This window comes from Oncorhynchus tshawytscha, linkage group LG17 (assembly GCF_018296145.1).
Source record: "Oncorhynchus tshawytscha isolate Ot180627B linkage group LG17, Otsh_v2.0, whole genome shotgun sequence".
NCBI classification, from domain to species: Eukaryota; Metazoa; Chordata; class Actinopteri; order Salmoniformes; family Salmonidae; genus Oncorhynchus; species Oncorhynchus tshawytscha.
The window spans coordinates 19,199,475-19,216,061 of NC_056445.1; the positions used below are offsets into that span (position 1 = coordinate 19,199,475).

The following is a 16,587-nucleotide window of genomic DNA, read 5'->3' on the forward strand; positions in this document are numbered from 1 at the left end:
ATCAAGCGAGACCACTAGTGCCATTTAGATAAGATGTTGCGGCAAAGGAGAGAGTGTGTAGTTATAAAGAGCGAACACACTGCAGGTAGTTCAGCTCTCAGAGGGATGAGACTTCTGTCTGATTAATTAAGAAAGCAGCAGAAAAGGAGAGGGAGAGAGAGAGCGGCGCAAGGAACTAAACGGTGACTTGGTTTTGCAGTTGAGACCAGTGTAAAAGCTGTATTAGAGTTCCATGTCTGGAGAACTTCTGATTAGTGCTCTGATCATTGTGAGTTATATGAGCAGACTGTGTGTGTGTTTGCGTGCGTGTGTGTGTGCGTGCGTGTGTGTGTGCTTGTGTGCGTGTGCAGCATGCATCGGTGCATGCGTGCATCCGTGTTTGTTCTAAAGCTATTCCCCCTGGGCACACATGGTGCTCCAAGCCAAATCAATGCAGCCAAACACCAATTTAGACCAAATGAACGTTCCATTCCTCATTATAAATCAAACACATTTGAACTAATCAACAGGCCTACATAGGTGATAATGGAATAGAAGTGGATTAGTTAAATGGTCTGAGCAAAGCAGCGAGATCTGTCCCCAATCCCTGTACCCTCTACCTCTCTGACCTTATTTATAATACTAATAATAATAATAATTTGGTGGGGGCTTATATTTGTCCTATTTCATGTACAAGTGTTTATTATACGCGTGTGTGAATTGGAAATGTGTTTTTTTGCATATCCTAACTCCCCCTGGGAAACCCTCGGAGAGTGGGGTCATGGCCAGGGTCTGCCAGTGACCCTGGAGCAATTAGGGTTAAGTGCCTTGCTCAAGGACACATCGACAGATTTTTTTACCTCGTCGGCTCTCGGATTCTAACTAGTCGCTAGGATACCTGCCGCCTCAAGAAGTCTATTTTGTGTTTATAGTACGGAAAAAGATGGAAGCAATATGGTTGAAGCTCCCATAAACCCATTTGAGGACTTGTTGCTTACCTGGTTTCTTCAGATCTGCCAACAGTGAAGGGGCTAGGTGGGGCCAGGCTATGGGCTGTTTTCAGCCTGTGTTGAGAGTGACAAGGTAAAGAAGACATGATGACTTCTCTCCTGATGGAATTGTACTGTCTCTGGCTGCAGTATTTCTGATACGCAACATGTAAATAACTCATTAATGATTCACCCCCACCAAATGTATCAACATATTCTCCCTTCTCCAATTGACTCCGTATCTAATGGATGAATTACTCCAGAGCCAGATTCCATCGGATCCCATCTTGGCACTCATGCCACCCCTCTCTGTGCCCACCGTGCCCTCTGCGACAGGTGATGTTCTCTCCCTCCAAGCTGATTCATTCAGTCTTGGAACGTCTACCTGTTACCGGCCCGGTTGTTATGGCCATTAACGGCTGTGTGACTCTCTCTTTCTATTGGCCACCAGAGGAGCTGCTCTCATTCTGCCAGCCCAGTCTTACCTGGACACATCTGACTCCACAGGCACTTTGGGATTTTAGGGTATCAATGCAGGGTGTGTGTGTGTGTGTTACTCACACTTTTAAGCAGTACCTTCACACATTCATTCAGTGTATGAAGATACAATCCGATCGTCATTATCTGTCTGCCTCAAATCAATTAACACTAATACATTTTATTTGATATATTCCCACCTTGGCTACCATTTTAATATACTGTGTGTGTGTGTGTGTGTGTGTGTGTGTGTGTGTGTGTGTGTGTGTGTGTGTGAGTGTGTGTGTGTGTGTGTGTGTGTGTGTGTGTGTGTGTGTGTGTGTGTGTGTGTGTGTGTGTGTGTGTGTGTGTGTGTGTGTGTGTGTGTGTGTGTGTGTGTGTCCACCTGTATACAGTGTGTGCAGTTCAGTGCAATCCTTATTTTCTTTCTGCCTCAAATCAATGAATGACTTTCCATCCATATTGCCTTCTTAGCTTTTGGTTCACTGCCATTTCCACTTCCAATATGTAGGCCTATATGCCTATGTGCATACAGTTGAATTCGGAAGTTTACATATCTAACAGTATAACTTTAGACCGTCCCCTCGCCCATACCCGGGCGCGAACTAGGGACCCTCTGCACACATCAACTACAGTCACCCATGAAGCATCATTACCCATCGCTCCACAAAAGCCGCGGCCCTTGCAGAGCAAGGGGAACTACTACTTCAAGGTCTCAGAGCAAGTGACGTCATCGATTGAAACGCTATTTAGCTCGCACCGCTAACTAAGCTAGCCGTTTCACATCCGTTACACTCACCCCCCTTTTGACCTCCTCCTTTTTTCCCGCAGCAACCAGTGATCCGGGTCATGAGGGAACACAAGCATACATAGATTACAAACAACAGACAATCGAGCTAGGGGCGGGGCTGGGGGCGGGGCTAGGGGGTACAATATCACATTACAATTACACAAGGACCTTAAGGGACATGCATATACTTACAATTCTAACAGCTTTTTTGTTAGTAGAGCATTTAACCGTCTTAAAATACAGTTCAATTTCTTTTTGTAGGGTACGAAAATTTGGTTTTCTGTTTGTAAATTTACATTTGTGTATATGAAATTTGGCCAAAAGAATAATGAAATTAATTACATAAAAATGATTCCGCTTATTTCTATTGTATGTAAAGAATCCAAACAGTACATCTCTCCACAATAGTGTAAAATCTTCATAAATGTGTTCAATTATAAACCTACTGATGTCTTGCCACAGTTTTCTTACATGCATACAATGCCAAAAAAGATGCAAAACTGTTTCTGGGTGGTCATTACAAAAGGAGCAATTTGAGTTGATGTTTTCCTTAAACTTCTTCATATAGTGGTTGGCAGGATAATATTTATGAATAATTTTAAAGGAAACTTCCTTAATTTTGTTAACAAGTAGGTATGTGTGTGGCAACATCCAAACTTTTTTCCAACAGATATTATCAATAAATCCATTCCAATAAGGCATGACATAAGGTATAGATACAACATCCTGCTGAAACAAGGATCGTATCGCTCTGTTGTTGAATGGACCAAAAGAGAAACAAATCTTTCCTACTGATGGGTCAACAAGGTCAATAGAAGGTAGGCTCTGAGGGTCAGGTCTTGACATGTTCCTGAATAACATAGCAACACCTGAGGGAATGGCATCTAAAACAATTGCAAAATCTTTAGGTGTTACAGGGACCTTGTAAAGTGATAAGAATTCTTTATAACTGAGTAAAAGACCCTCTGCATTTACCAGTTGGCTCACCAATAGGATATTATTTCAGAACCAATATTCTAAAAACAGAGAGGTATTTTTATACAATATATCCCGATTATTCCATATATAATATCTGTGTGGAGAAAAATTGTGTTTATAAATTAAGGACCATGACAAGAAAACCTGCCAATGAAAAGCAGAGAGTTTCACTGGAACTTTGTCAATATTATAATTGCAAAACAACATGAAGTTAAGGCCACCAAAAGTAGAGAAGATATGATGAGGAATAAAATTCCAGATAGAAGTGGGTCTTCTTAGGAATTGTTTTATCCAATTGATCTTAAAAGTATTATTTAAAGTAGTAAAGTCCAGAAAATTCAGTCCACCATTCTCATAAGTGTTCATTACAACAGTTGTCCTAATGTAATGGGTACGGTTTCTCCAAAGAAAGTTGAAAAGCATCTGGTCTATCTCCTTGCTTATTTTACAGTCAAGATATAAAGATAGAGCGCCATATGTTAGTCTAGAGATACCTTCAGCCTTGGTTATTAGGACTCTACCTTTTAAAGATAAGTCCCTCTGTAGCCATTGATTTAGTTTCTTCTGAGTTTTTTTAATAAGAGGGTTAAAATGTAGTAAGCCTCTAGACTTCTGATCCTTTGTAATGGTTATGCCTAAATATGTAAGTTCTTCTTTTACTCTTTTACTGGAATACCATAATATGAAGGTGTCACACAATCTTTGACAGCCATGAGTTCACATTTATTAATGTTAAGATATAGACCAGACGCTTTGGAAAAGGATTGTAATCACATTGATCGATATGGGAATTTGGTTAGCGTCTTTCAGAAAAAGTGTACTATCGTCAGCCAGCTGGCTTATAATAATTTCTTTACCAGCTATGGAAATACCTTGTACAGGACTATTATTTAAAGAATTTGCAAGAAGTTGGGTGATTAATAAAAACAGGTACGGAGAGATAGGACAACCTTGCCTAATTCCTCTCTTTAACTCAAATCTAGGTGAGGTGCCATATTTCAATTTGATAGAGCTGTTACCATTTGCATAGAGAGTCTTAATAGCCTTACAGAAAAAATCCCCAAAGCCAAGTCTCTCAAGGGAGTGGAAGAGAAACGGATGCTCTACTGTGTCAAATGCTTTATAAAAATCTAAAAATAATATGAAGCTATCCTCAGTTATTAGGTCTGAGTAGTCAAGTATGTCTAATACTAGTCTGACATTGTTAGAAATATGTCTGTTCCTCATGAAGTCAGACTGTGTTTCATCAATGATTGCATCCAGGACGTCCTTAATTATTTTTGCAAGTAGTGAGGCTAATATCTTATAGTCATTATTAAGAAGACAAATTCAAATTGGACGCCAGTTATCGATGAGCAGCACTTCTTTTTTAGGTTTAGGTATCAGTGTTATTAACCCCTGACTCATTGTAGGAGGGAGAACATTGTTTTTAATACTCTCTGAAAAGACTACTTGTTCAGAAAATAATTTGTAAAATTCTGATGTAATTCCATCAACACATGGTGATTTATTGTTCTTTAGATGTTTGATAGACTCTATAATCTCTTCAACTTTGATGGGTTCATCACACTGTTTAGATTCTATATAACTGATAGAGTGAACATTATTCAGTGAGTTAAAAAACATATCTGTGGATTCCTGACAGTACGTAGAGCAATACAATTTTCTGTAAAAATTGCTACAGTATTTAGCGATTAATTTTTGGTCATCGGTAATAACACCATCAATGTTTAATTTATGGATAGTGTTATTTTTAGAGTGAAATTTCTCAAGTCTAAAGAAATAAGATGAATTCTGTTCTCCCTCAATCCATTTTTTCCTAGATCTAATAAAGGCTCCTTCTGCTTTTAATTTATATATATTATCCAGTTTATTTTGTAACTCAATTAGTTCCATCTTCTCCTCCCCCAAGAGGTCAGCTGGGGACCTCTGAGAAAGGGAAGTTAACTTAATGATCACCTTTTCCTCCTCAGCTCTTCTGGTCTTAGCAAGAAGAGCTGAGGAGGAAAAGGTGATCATTAAGAAAAGGGGAACTACTACTTCAAGGTCTCAGAGCAAGTGACGTCACCGATTGAAACGCTATTTAGCGCGCACCGCTAACTAAGCTAGCCGTTTCACATCCGTTACACATACACTTAGGTTGGAGTCAATAAAACTTGTTTTTCAACCACACTACAAATTTCTTGTTAACAAACAATAGTTTTGGCAAGTCAGTTAGGACATCTACTTTGTGCATGACACAAGTAATTTTTCCAACAATTGTTCACAGACAGATTATTTCACTTATAATTCACTGTATCACAATTCCAGTGGGTCAGAAGTTTACATACACTAAGTTGACTGACTTTAAACAGCCTGGAAAATTCCAGAAAATGATGTCATTGCTTTAGAAGCTTCTAATAGGCTAATTGACATAATTTGAGTCAATTGGAGGTGTACCTGTGGATGTATTTGCAACTGCACATGGGGACAAAGATTGCAATTTTTTTGAGAAATGCCCTCTGGTCTGATGAAACAAAAATATAACTGTTTGGCCATAATGACCATCTTTATGTTTGGAGGAAAAAGGGGGAGACTTGCAAGCCGAAGAACACCATCCCAAATGTGAAGCACGGGGGTGGCAGCATCATGTTTTGGGGGTGCTTTGCTGCAGAAGGGACTGGTGCACTTCACAAACTAGATGGCATCACGAGGAAGGGAAATGATGTGGATATAGTAAAGCAACATCTCAAGACATCAGTCAGGAAGTTAAAGTTTGGTTGCAAATGGGTCTTCCAAATGGACAATGACCCCAAGCATACTTCCAAAGTTGTGGAAAAATAGCTTAAGGACAACAAAGTCAAGGTATTGGAGTGGCCATCACAAAGCCCTGACCTCAATCCTATAGAAAATGTGTGGGTAGAACTGAAAAAGCATGTGCTAGCAAGGAGGCACACAAACCTGACTCAGTTACACCAGCTCTGTCAGGAGGAATGGGCCAAAATTAACCCAATTTATGGTGGGAAGCTTGTAGAAGGCTACCCGAAACATTTGACTAAACTTAAACAATTTAAAGGCAATGTTAGCAAATACTAATTGAGTGTATGTAAACTTCTGACTCTCTGGGAATGTGATGAAAGAAATAAAAGCTGAAACAAATAATTCTCTCTACTATTATTCTGACATTTCACATTCTTAAAATAAAGTGGTGATCCTAACTTACCTAAGACAGGGAATTTTTAATATGATTAGGAATTGTGAAAAACTGAGTTTAAATGTATTTGGCTAAAGTGTATGTAAACTTCCAACTTCAACTGTATGTGTGTGTTTGTTTACTGATCAGGTATGTTATAGCTGGTTTACCTTGTGAAGGCGACGTGGGGGTCTGAAAGGTGGGAGACTGCATATGAATAAACTGAGGATTAAATGTCCTGTTCCGTTTATGGACAGTAAAATAACAACAACCTCCTGGGACTGGGTCACGTGACACAGCTACTGGACTCATCTGCTAGCCAGCAGTACTGTGGGCTGCCAACTGTGTCTTTAAAAATGGATGACACAATAAAAGAGATATCCTTATTGAATTATTTATGTGGACCTTTATCCTTGGAGACAAGGGTGGGATATCCACTACCTCTTCCAAAGGGTGACATGCTTAGGCCAAGGCTACCTCGCTGTAGAAATTCTCTATTTTTATCAGCTGTTTTACCAAGCCGATCTCCGTAGCACACATGCATGCAGTGAAGCACCTACATGGGGCGCTGTTGAGGCTTCTGTGGAAAGATGTGGCAGTCTTGTTATTTTTTAAATTTTTTATTTGTTACATTTTTTACATGGCGGAACACAAGTATATATATAATATACAACGGACATTTGGGCTAGGGGGCGGGGCTAGGGGGTACAATATCACATTCCACAAGGACCTTAAGAAACATACATACACTTATAATTCTAACAGCTTTTTTGTTAGTAGAGTATTTAATTGTCATAAAATACAGTTCAATTAAATTTTTTAAGGTAAGAAATGTGGTATTTTGTTTGTAAATTTACATTTGTGACTATGAAATTTGGCAAAAAGAATAATGAAATTAATTACATAAAATTGTTCAACTTATTTCTATCGTAGGTAAAGAATCCAAGCAGTACATCTCTCCACAATAGTGTAAAATCTTCATAAATTTGTTCAATTATAAATCTACTGATGTCTTGCCACAGTTTTACATGACTTACATGAATACATTGCCAAAAAAAGATGCAACACCGTTTCTGGGTGGTCATTACAAAAGGTACAATTTGAGTTGATGTTTTCCTTAAACTTCTTCATATAGTAGTTGGCAGGATAATATTTATGAATAATTGTCCTTAATTTTGTTAACAAGTAGGTATGTGTGTGGCAACATCCAACCTTTCCCCCCACAGATATTATCAATAAAACCGTTCCAATAAGACATGACATAATACAATATCCTGCTGAAACAAGGTTCGTATCGCTCTGTTGCTGAATGGACCAGAAGAGAAACAAATCTCAAGTCAACAGGGTTAATGGAAGGTAGGTTCCGAGGGTCAGGTCTTGGCGCGTTCCTGAATAATAATGAATAATAAATGGCATCTAAAACTATTTCAAAATCTTTAGGTGTTACAGGGACCTTGTAAAGTTATAAGAATTCCTTATAACTAAGAAAAAATACCCTCTGCATTTACCAGTTGGCTCGCCAATAGGATATTATTTCGGAACCAATACTCTAAAAACAAAGACGTGCCAGTCACAGACAGGTGCAGCGCGCTGATGATATCAATTATCAGGGAGGTCATGAGGCGCGGCCACGGTGTCTTGGACTGTCCTAAATGGACATTTCGCACTCGGTGGAAAATGACCCCGAACTTCATCGTTTCTAGTGCTATATTCATTCGACTTGCCATTAGTAAAATGTTGTGTCGTCCCATGGGCAGCAACATGTGTATGGGGAGACTGACATTTGATGCCTTCTAGGCTATTTACTATATATTCATATTTCTAATCGTGGATGGTTGTTCATTTCAAAATAGGCAACACACTCTCACCTAGCTCAACTCTGGCTACAGTTACAAATATAGATTTGAGATAAATGACTGTGAGGTTAATTCATAGTGATAACGGGTTAATTACATGGGCAAATCATAATTGTGTCGGTTAAATATATAAATTAATTTAGTAGTGGGAGGAGTCTAGTGGCTTCGCACTCGGTCCTGTGCTTCGGAAGCAGATTACCTCCAGGAGACCCTGATCACCCGACAACCGTAGTGAGTGACAGTGATGAGTGACAGCTCTCGGACGGGGACGATGTGAGCACGATGGACAGTTTGTAACTTTGCTTTTGTAGGGGAACGTCAAGTCCACATTCACGGACCAAACTACGGGACTATGCCCAGTGCCGATACCGTTGTGGATAAAAGTTTATCAGAAGTAGAGAGATATAACATCTGCGGCGAAATGGTAAATATGCCTTCCTGGTCACATCGTCTGCGGAATGACAGTGACTTGCTGTAACGTATCTGACTGCGTCTGTAGAGCTAGCCAACATTTGTCACGTTTGATATTCGGTAGTATACTAGCACTTCTTCGTGGCGGTTGTAGTGTACAATATCGGTAATATGTATCATCTATGTTGTTAGCGAGAGTAGCAACAACCAGTTGTCTCTATGCGAATTATCCCAACTAACCGTAGCTAACAAAGTATTTGGGCTATAGTTTAACCGTGACTGAGTCGAGTTCGGAACCGTTCCATCGTGCAGCGCAGTCCCAAGTGTTGGGGAGACTTGATTTGGAAATTATGTGCACCGTATCCATTACATCATGTGAGACGTTGTAGTTAATTGCAACAGGACATGTTTAGGAATCTACTTTAGGAATAATTTCAGATAATTCCATAGTTAGACAGGCTGTTTGTAAATTGTGGTCATTTATTGCTTTAGATTTTTTTTGTATCTAGCCAACACATGTCTAACTGAATTTGTTATTTATACACTCAGTGTTTGTATCTGTTGTTTTGACAGCCAGGTATAAACCGGTTAGTCAATGATTTGTACTGCTGGGCAGGTGTTTCATTGACGGCAACAGCAGCTCTTTTCACAAAACACAACTTTGCGTGCGACCTCTGTCAAGTGCTCGTCCATGAACACAACAACTGTTGAACAAATTTACGAAGTAGATTCTATTCATTCGGTTCCTTTACCTTAGCGGTTTTGTCGGGAGCAAATGTGCAGCCAGATGTTTGTGGTGGACGTGGCCCCTAAACTCTTTGCTTTATACGGTCATTCCCACTCTGTAGTTTGCCACGGTATAGTTGTTTTGTCCCTGGTGTTTGTGTTCATTCTTAACTGTAATGTCGTGGGTGAGATACAGTGACGAGTTATAATTATGGAACAAACAACACTGATAGCTGATCCCCATACCATGACCCATTTAGGGGATAGGCTATGCAAAACTACATCGAGCTATTTATCCTAGTATACGACAAACCACCCCCTCAATTAACATGTGAAAATGTAAAGAAGTATATGTAGTCAGGGTTCTAGCTGGTATTCAGCTATATATCCCTTATAGAGGGTAGGCATAGGGGAAAGGATGCAGATTTTGTGATGGAGAGTCAAGGGGAAGGCAGGGGGATGGCACTGGCATATTCCACATATTCTATCTGACAGTGGAAACCCTTGGTCGGTAACGGTCACTGGAGTGGAAAGGAGCGTTTGGGGGCTCTCGCCAGCCATCCATACGTTAATTTGCGTGGCTGGAGAGTGGCGGCTTGTCCGTGAGTCAACTGGGACGGGATAACCCTGGCTGGAACAGACTACGGAGCAGGGAGAGGAGATGCTGAGAGACAGAACATACTCTTTTCACCCTCCCTAGTACACATGCCCCATATTTTCATTACAGGATAGTTGTTTTGCAGTTTAAAGGAATGTGGCCTAGATTTAACATCCGCATCTAGCATTTACATTATGGAAGACAAATCCATATGTTGTTGTTATCACTGGTGATGATGACCACACACACACACACACACACACACACGCTGTAGTCAGCAGCACTCGTCAGTGTGTGTCCATTTGGCATCTGTCATATAAAAACGGTGCCCCTCTCCTCTCTGCCCTGCCACCATCCCCACTCATTTATATTTAACTACACACACTGACTGAAGCTGGCACATTTCACTGAATATAAATTGATTTCAGAGAGAGAAAGCTTTCAAACCCTTTACATCAACAGAGATGCTAGAATTGTAATCTGACAAACAGGCAGACGGACAGAGAGACAGACATGCAGACATTGTGATCGATGGAGGGTGTTATTAAGGTTGAATGTTATTTATTCATTAGTGCCTCGCTATTTATTCATTAGTGCCTTGCTAGTCTTTCCATCTTAACTACTGAATACACAAAGGTCAGCTCCACCCTGTGTGTGTGTGTATGGTGTAGTGTCGCATAGTGTGTGTGTGTGTGTGTATGGTGAAGTGTCGCATAGTGTGTGTGTGTGTGTGTATATGTATGTAGTGTATATATATGTAGTATAGTGCCGCATGTGTGCCTAATCTATCAGAAGTTTATGGGGAGAATATGCTGTTTCTGTCCTTTCTCCTCTGTTTAACTAGAGAAGGTTTTCCTGCCTTGCTGAGAAAGAGAGGGAGACTTGTAGAAAGAGCAAAGAAGGGATGGGTTGTCTTTTCCTTTCACAACTCCCTGGAAGTCTGCCCTTGGGCAGAGTAAGTTTCTTAAGGCTGTGTTTTTCCCAGCCTGCTCCACTCAAGTACAGACTGGACTTTTACTGCCTGAGGTCTTATTCCAACGAGACACAGGAATAAAAAGAATGTACGGATGGGTTGTGTGTGTGTGGTATGCGTGTATGTGTGTCAGTGAGCGAGTGTATGTGTGAGTTTGCATGTTTGTTTGTGTGTTTGTTGCTGAGCTGTTTTTGGCAGTGTAGTAACAGGCCATTAAATAGTGTGTTGTGAGCGCAATTTACTGTGGCCCCGGGGCCAGTGCATCGGAGAGAGAAGTGGCTGATGGCACATTCCAAAGGTGTTAATGGCCGCTTGGTCTTCAGAAATGAGGAAATATCAAGCTAGTTGGATTGACTGCATTCTGGTATCCTTTTCTATGGTGCCAAAAGTGAGAAAAGGATGGATTGAGGATATATTGGAGATAACAGCCAGCCATTAGAAATATTTAAACTCTCAGAATGCAGGGAAACCAGGCATCATCTTTATAGCAGATTTTGAGAAAGCCTTCAATAAAAGTACGGCTTGAATTTATTTATAAGAGCCTGGATTATTTCAATTTTAGAGAATCGCTTGTAAAATGTATAAAAGTAATGTTAATTATAAAAATCAGATCCAATGATAAAATGAAGGGGTTAAAAATTAATGGATTAGAAACAAAGGTATCAATATATGCTGATGATTCAAGTTTTTTTTTTTTGAGTCCACAATCTTCAACCCTGAACAGTCTTATTGAGGACCTGGATAATGTCTCCAGTTTATCTGATTTAAAACCCAGGGGTGCAGGGGTGCAGCCATGGGTGGGCCAGGGAAGGCATAGGCCCATCCACTTGGGAGCCAGGCCCACCCAACAGGGAGCCAGGCCCAGCCAATCATAATGAGTTTTTCCCCACAAAAGTTTTTTTTTTACAGACTGAAATACTCCTCAGTTTCATCAGCTGTCGAGGTGGCTGGTCTCAGATGATCCCGCAGGTGAAGAAGCAGGATGTGGAGGTCCTGGGCTGGTGTGGTTACACGTGGTCTGCTGTTGTGAGGCCGGTTGGACGTACTGCCAATTTCTCTAAAATGCCATTGGGAGGCGGCATATGTTAGAGAAATTAACATTCAATTCTCTGGCAACAGCTCTGATGGACATTCCTACAGTCAGCATGCCAATTGCATTCTCCCCCAACTTGAGACATCTGTGGCATTGTGTTGTGGAGAAATGCTCACTAACAGGGATGTAAACAAATTTGTGCACAACATTTGAGAGAAATTCGCTTTTTGTGCGTATGGCCATTTTCTGGGATCTTTAACTTCTACTCATGAAACATGAGACCAACACTTTACATGTTACGTTTATATTTTTGTTCAGTATAATTTGTCTGCCACTAATAAAAAAATCCTAAATGGCTTAAAAATACTATATAAATCGTGAAATGTATCAGTTTCACAGTCAAGAGGGTTGACAACTATGCCGCATAAAATTCAAGATAGTTGTGAACAGATTTCCGATGTCCCAATACCATGGCATCGGGATTATGAACTGATATACAGTACAAAACAACAATTGATGCATTAATTAGTTATTTTCAATTTAAGCTATTATATTAAATTCTCGCTACAAACAGAATGCTCAGTATATGGGGTATTCAACAGTCAGACCGGTGCAGACTCTGCCATGCGGAAACAGAATTAGTAGAGCATCTCTCTTGGTACTGTCCATCGTTGGCTTGTTTTTGGAGTCGGGTCCAGGAATGGTTGTTATGCCATAATGTCAGGGTGCTGCTGTCAGTCAATAGGAAATAATATTGTGCTCTTGGGTAAAATGTACATTTATGGGGCAATTTCAGCAGAAAGGTTGCAGGTGGTGAGGTTCAAGTCCCTAGTGAGACACCATGGGATAATGATGGGGAGGTTCAAGTCTCTAGTGAGACACCATGGGAGAATGATGAGGAGGTTCCTAGTGAGACACCATGGGAGAACGATGGGGAGGTTCCTAGTGAGACACCATGGGAGAATGGAGGGATGTATTAGAAGAGGAAATGGTAGAATGGTGATTTACTGGGAGAGATGGGTTGATCTGTGGCTGTCTGAAGGTGGAATTGATTGGAATAATTTTATACACAAATGTATAGTATAAAAGGTCATCCAATCAGGGGTGGGGATGGGATTATTGTATGTTTTGTGTTTCACTATTTATGTTTTGTGTTTTGGTTTCATGCTGTGAGAGGTGTGTGTTGTTCGGCGGGGCCTTGCCGGCATCTCGGGGCGAGCGCAACCACTAACCAGAACGCCCACGTTAGTATTGTTGTTGTTTTAAAGAAAAAAATAATTTGATTAAAAAATTTAAAAAAGTCCTCTCAGACCAAATAAAAAAACAATCAGGGCAATAGTTCTACAATAGGTGATTAAATGAGCCAGCCTCAAGGGAACAAGCGCTTGAGTTCTTATTTCATGTTGCAGTTGTTTCCCAGGGCATCATGCTACACAGACACTGTTTCAGTCTGGATGCATACAGTATTAATGTCTACAATGAGCCTGCCTTATCTGACCACCTCAATCAGAGAGCCCACATACCTCATACTACTGTCCAATCACCAATCACCACAAATCACTGAAATTATCTCGGTCTTACCTCTGTGAGAGAAAGGAAGGGCGAAGGAGGGAGAGGGGTAGAGAGAGGGTGGGAGGAAGAGGGGTAGGGTGAGGGGTAGAGAGAGAGAGGGTGGGAGGGTGAGGAAAGGCCTCAATGTATTGAATTATGGGTCCCTAGTCTCTGAAATGCTCCATTGGCCATTGTGGTGAGGGGTAGCCTAGCAGCTGTCATTCCCTTCTGTTGTCAGGGCAACCACAGGAGTCTCACCCCTTCCCCACCCCCCCAATCGTATACAGGCTTTGCTGCTGATATCTCTTTCTATGCTCCCCATTCTCTCCCTCTTCCCTTCTCTCCTCTCTCTCTGATGTCTCTGTGCATGACTGATGCTCAAAGGCATTTATTCACTTTGGGGGTGTTGCTCTAAAGCTTCTCTCTCCCTCTCTTTATCCTGTCTCTGCAAGATCAACTGTTCTGCCTCTCTCCCTCTCTCTTTATCCTGTCTCTGCGACATCAACTGTTCTGTCTCTCTCTCTCCCTCTCTCTTTACGCTGTCTCTGCATAATCAATTGTTCTGTCTCTCTCTTGCTCCCTCTCTCTTTGTCCTGTCTCTGTGACATCAACTGTTCTGTCTGTCTCTGTCTCTGTCTCTGTCTGTCTGTGTACTGTATTCATGGACTCGCCCTGAGTTGTGTGAGTTGGTGGGTAGGATATGGGTTATCCATGGCGTTTGGGCTAGGATCTCTGGGAATGAGGACAGAGTTATAGCCATCGACGAGAGAGCAAGAGTCCTCAGGCAGAGTGGCGTGTTGGAGGAAGAAGAGATGAAGAGGGAATCTAGTCAGAGCAAACAGGGGTTTGATTTAATACACTAAAGTAGCTACTAGCTAGACTTGGCTGAAGCTGTACATATCTGGACCAGGTTGGCAGAATCTTTTTAGGTATTTCTCTCTATCCCTCTATCTTCCCTTCTCTGTGGATCTCTGTCTGTGTGTGTGTGTTGTTAGATTAGTGATTGAGCGTGAGCTAAGCCTACAGTGGACAGACACGCACTAACAAACCAACAGAGATGCCGGGTATAGTGAGTAACACAGCCTCGGATTAACACACACATACGCACTCACTCATCAAAAGGATTTTCTGTATCACCGAACTGTCTTTAGATATTATAACACAGGCTCAGAGCTGACTGGATCTTTTTAATCAGTCATTATGAAACCAATCTCTACCTGTAGAAGCTTATGTGATGATGCAAATTGTTGCCGGCCATAATATTGACTCAAGTAATGGCCATACAGCCCAGCTGTCACGTTATAAAGCATTAAACACTCTAGTCTGCTGCCTGCATGCGTGCACACACAGCCTATTCACACCAGTGGAGGCTGCTGAGGGGAGGACGGCTCCTAATAATGGCTGGAATGGAGTCAATGGAATGGTATCAAACACATGGTTTCCATCCATTACACTCCATTCCAGCCATTATTATGAGCCGTCCTCCCTTCAGCTGCCCCCCTGATTTACACTCACAGGAATACAGCTGGTTCATATCAGTGAGCTACTTCCACTAGATTAGTGTGAAATCTACTGTACCTACAAACACATTCAGTGCTATTCAGTTACTGTACCATACACACAACAAAGCTCACAGATTGAGTTGACTAGATCAGTGTAGATTACGTAACACACAGGGGAGTGGTGTGTGTGTGTGTTAACGAGAGCAAGCTAGATCAATTATCTGCCCATTGGTTACACTGACACATTTGCACATGTGGACGCCAAGTCGGTAAACTGCTTTCCTAAGAGCTCTGACACGTGTGTGTGTGTGTCCTGTGCCTGCCATGTGCTGCGCAGTACGATGTGTTTGTCATCAGAACTCCAAAGATGGACAGTCTGTGTTGTGTGAGTGCGTCCATGAATCCACATAAGTCCACCGAATCTGTTACCTTTTCTTCTGAACTATCTGTTGCGATCGGGAGAGTGGGCCATCAGTTATTGTTTATAGTTATTACTGCAGAGCGTGCGGTTTGGAGCGCACGCTTCAGACCTATTGTTTAATGTAAATGGTCAATGATCACGGCCCTACAGATCATCACAGGTCAATCATGCCATCGATATATGGTTAATATGTAATGAAATTACATGTACATATGAAGACAAACTTGAAAGGGTTAAATATGAAACATTGTTTGCTGAACTGATCAATTCTGATATCAAACTGATGGGGATTATAGATTGAATAACCGATCACTGATTGAATCATTATTTCTCATGATTATGATGAATATTATGACTCAAGGATGATTCCTATTGACCTCTTAATGAACTGAATTGCTGAATCACCTAAGTATGTTAATAATGAATGAATGATTGTTATGATTTGATTATGAATTTGATTGGATACATGTTATTTATTCAGGTTTCCTTTGTTATGCACCACAGACTACCCAGTAAATATACCACTTTATGGCTAAAGGATTTCCTGCCTCAGTCCATTCCTCTGTCACCTGACCCGTGACCACCCCTTCACCTTCACTGGCAGTCATCCTACCTGTCCTGCTACCCACACAGATTCCACTAATCTTTCAGGCGTACAGAGGCCCATTATCAGCAACCATCACTCCTGTGTTCCAATGGCATGTTGTGTTAGCTAATCCAAGTTTATAATTTTAAAAGGCTAATTGATCATTAGAAAACCCTTTTGCAATTATGTTAGCACAGCTGAAACTGTTGTCCTGATTAAAGAAGCAATAAAACTGGCCTTCTTTAGACTAGTTGAGTATCTGGAGCATCAGCATTTGTGGGTTCGATTACAGTCTCAAAATGACCGGAAACAAAGACCTTTCTTCTGAAACTCGTCATTCTATTCTTGTTCTGAGAAATGAAGGTGAGAAATTGTCAAGAAAGATGCTGGCCTTCTAGGCAGAGCTGCAAAGAAAAAGCCATATCTCAGACAGGGCAATAAAGATAAAAGATTAGATGGGCAAAAGAACACAGACACTGGACAGAGGAAAGCCTAGAAAGCCAGCATCCCGGAGTCGCCTCTTCACTGTTGACGTTGAGACTGGT

At 41.1% G+C, this 16,587-nt stretch overlaps 1 protein-coding gene across 2 annotated transcripts in view; it reads left to right on the forward strand.

Annotated features, from left to right (window-relative positions):
- Window positions 1-16,587, forward strand: part of LOC112217024 (transmembrane and coiled-coil domain protein 3) — a 36,790-nt gene that overhangs the window by 8,607 nt on the left and 11,596 nt on the right. The window contains exon 1 of one of the 2 annotated variants that reach the window (XM_024377244.2): window positions 8,414-8,665. The exons of the other annotated variant lie outside the window; for it this stretch is intronic. Coding sequence (XP_024233012.2) covers window positions 8,594-8,665 — 72 coding nt within the window. The 5' untranslated portion in view covers window positions 8,414-8,593. Of the gene's footprint in view, window positions 1-8,413; window positions 8,666-16,587 lie in introns of those variants that run through there. 2 annotated transcript variants of the gene reach the window in all.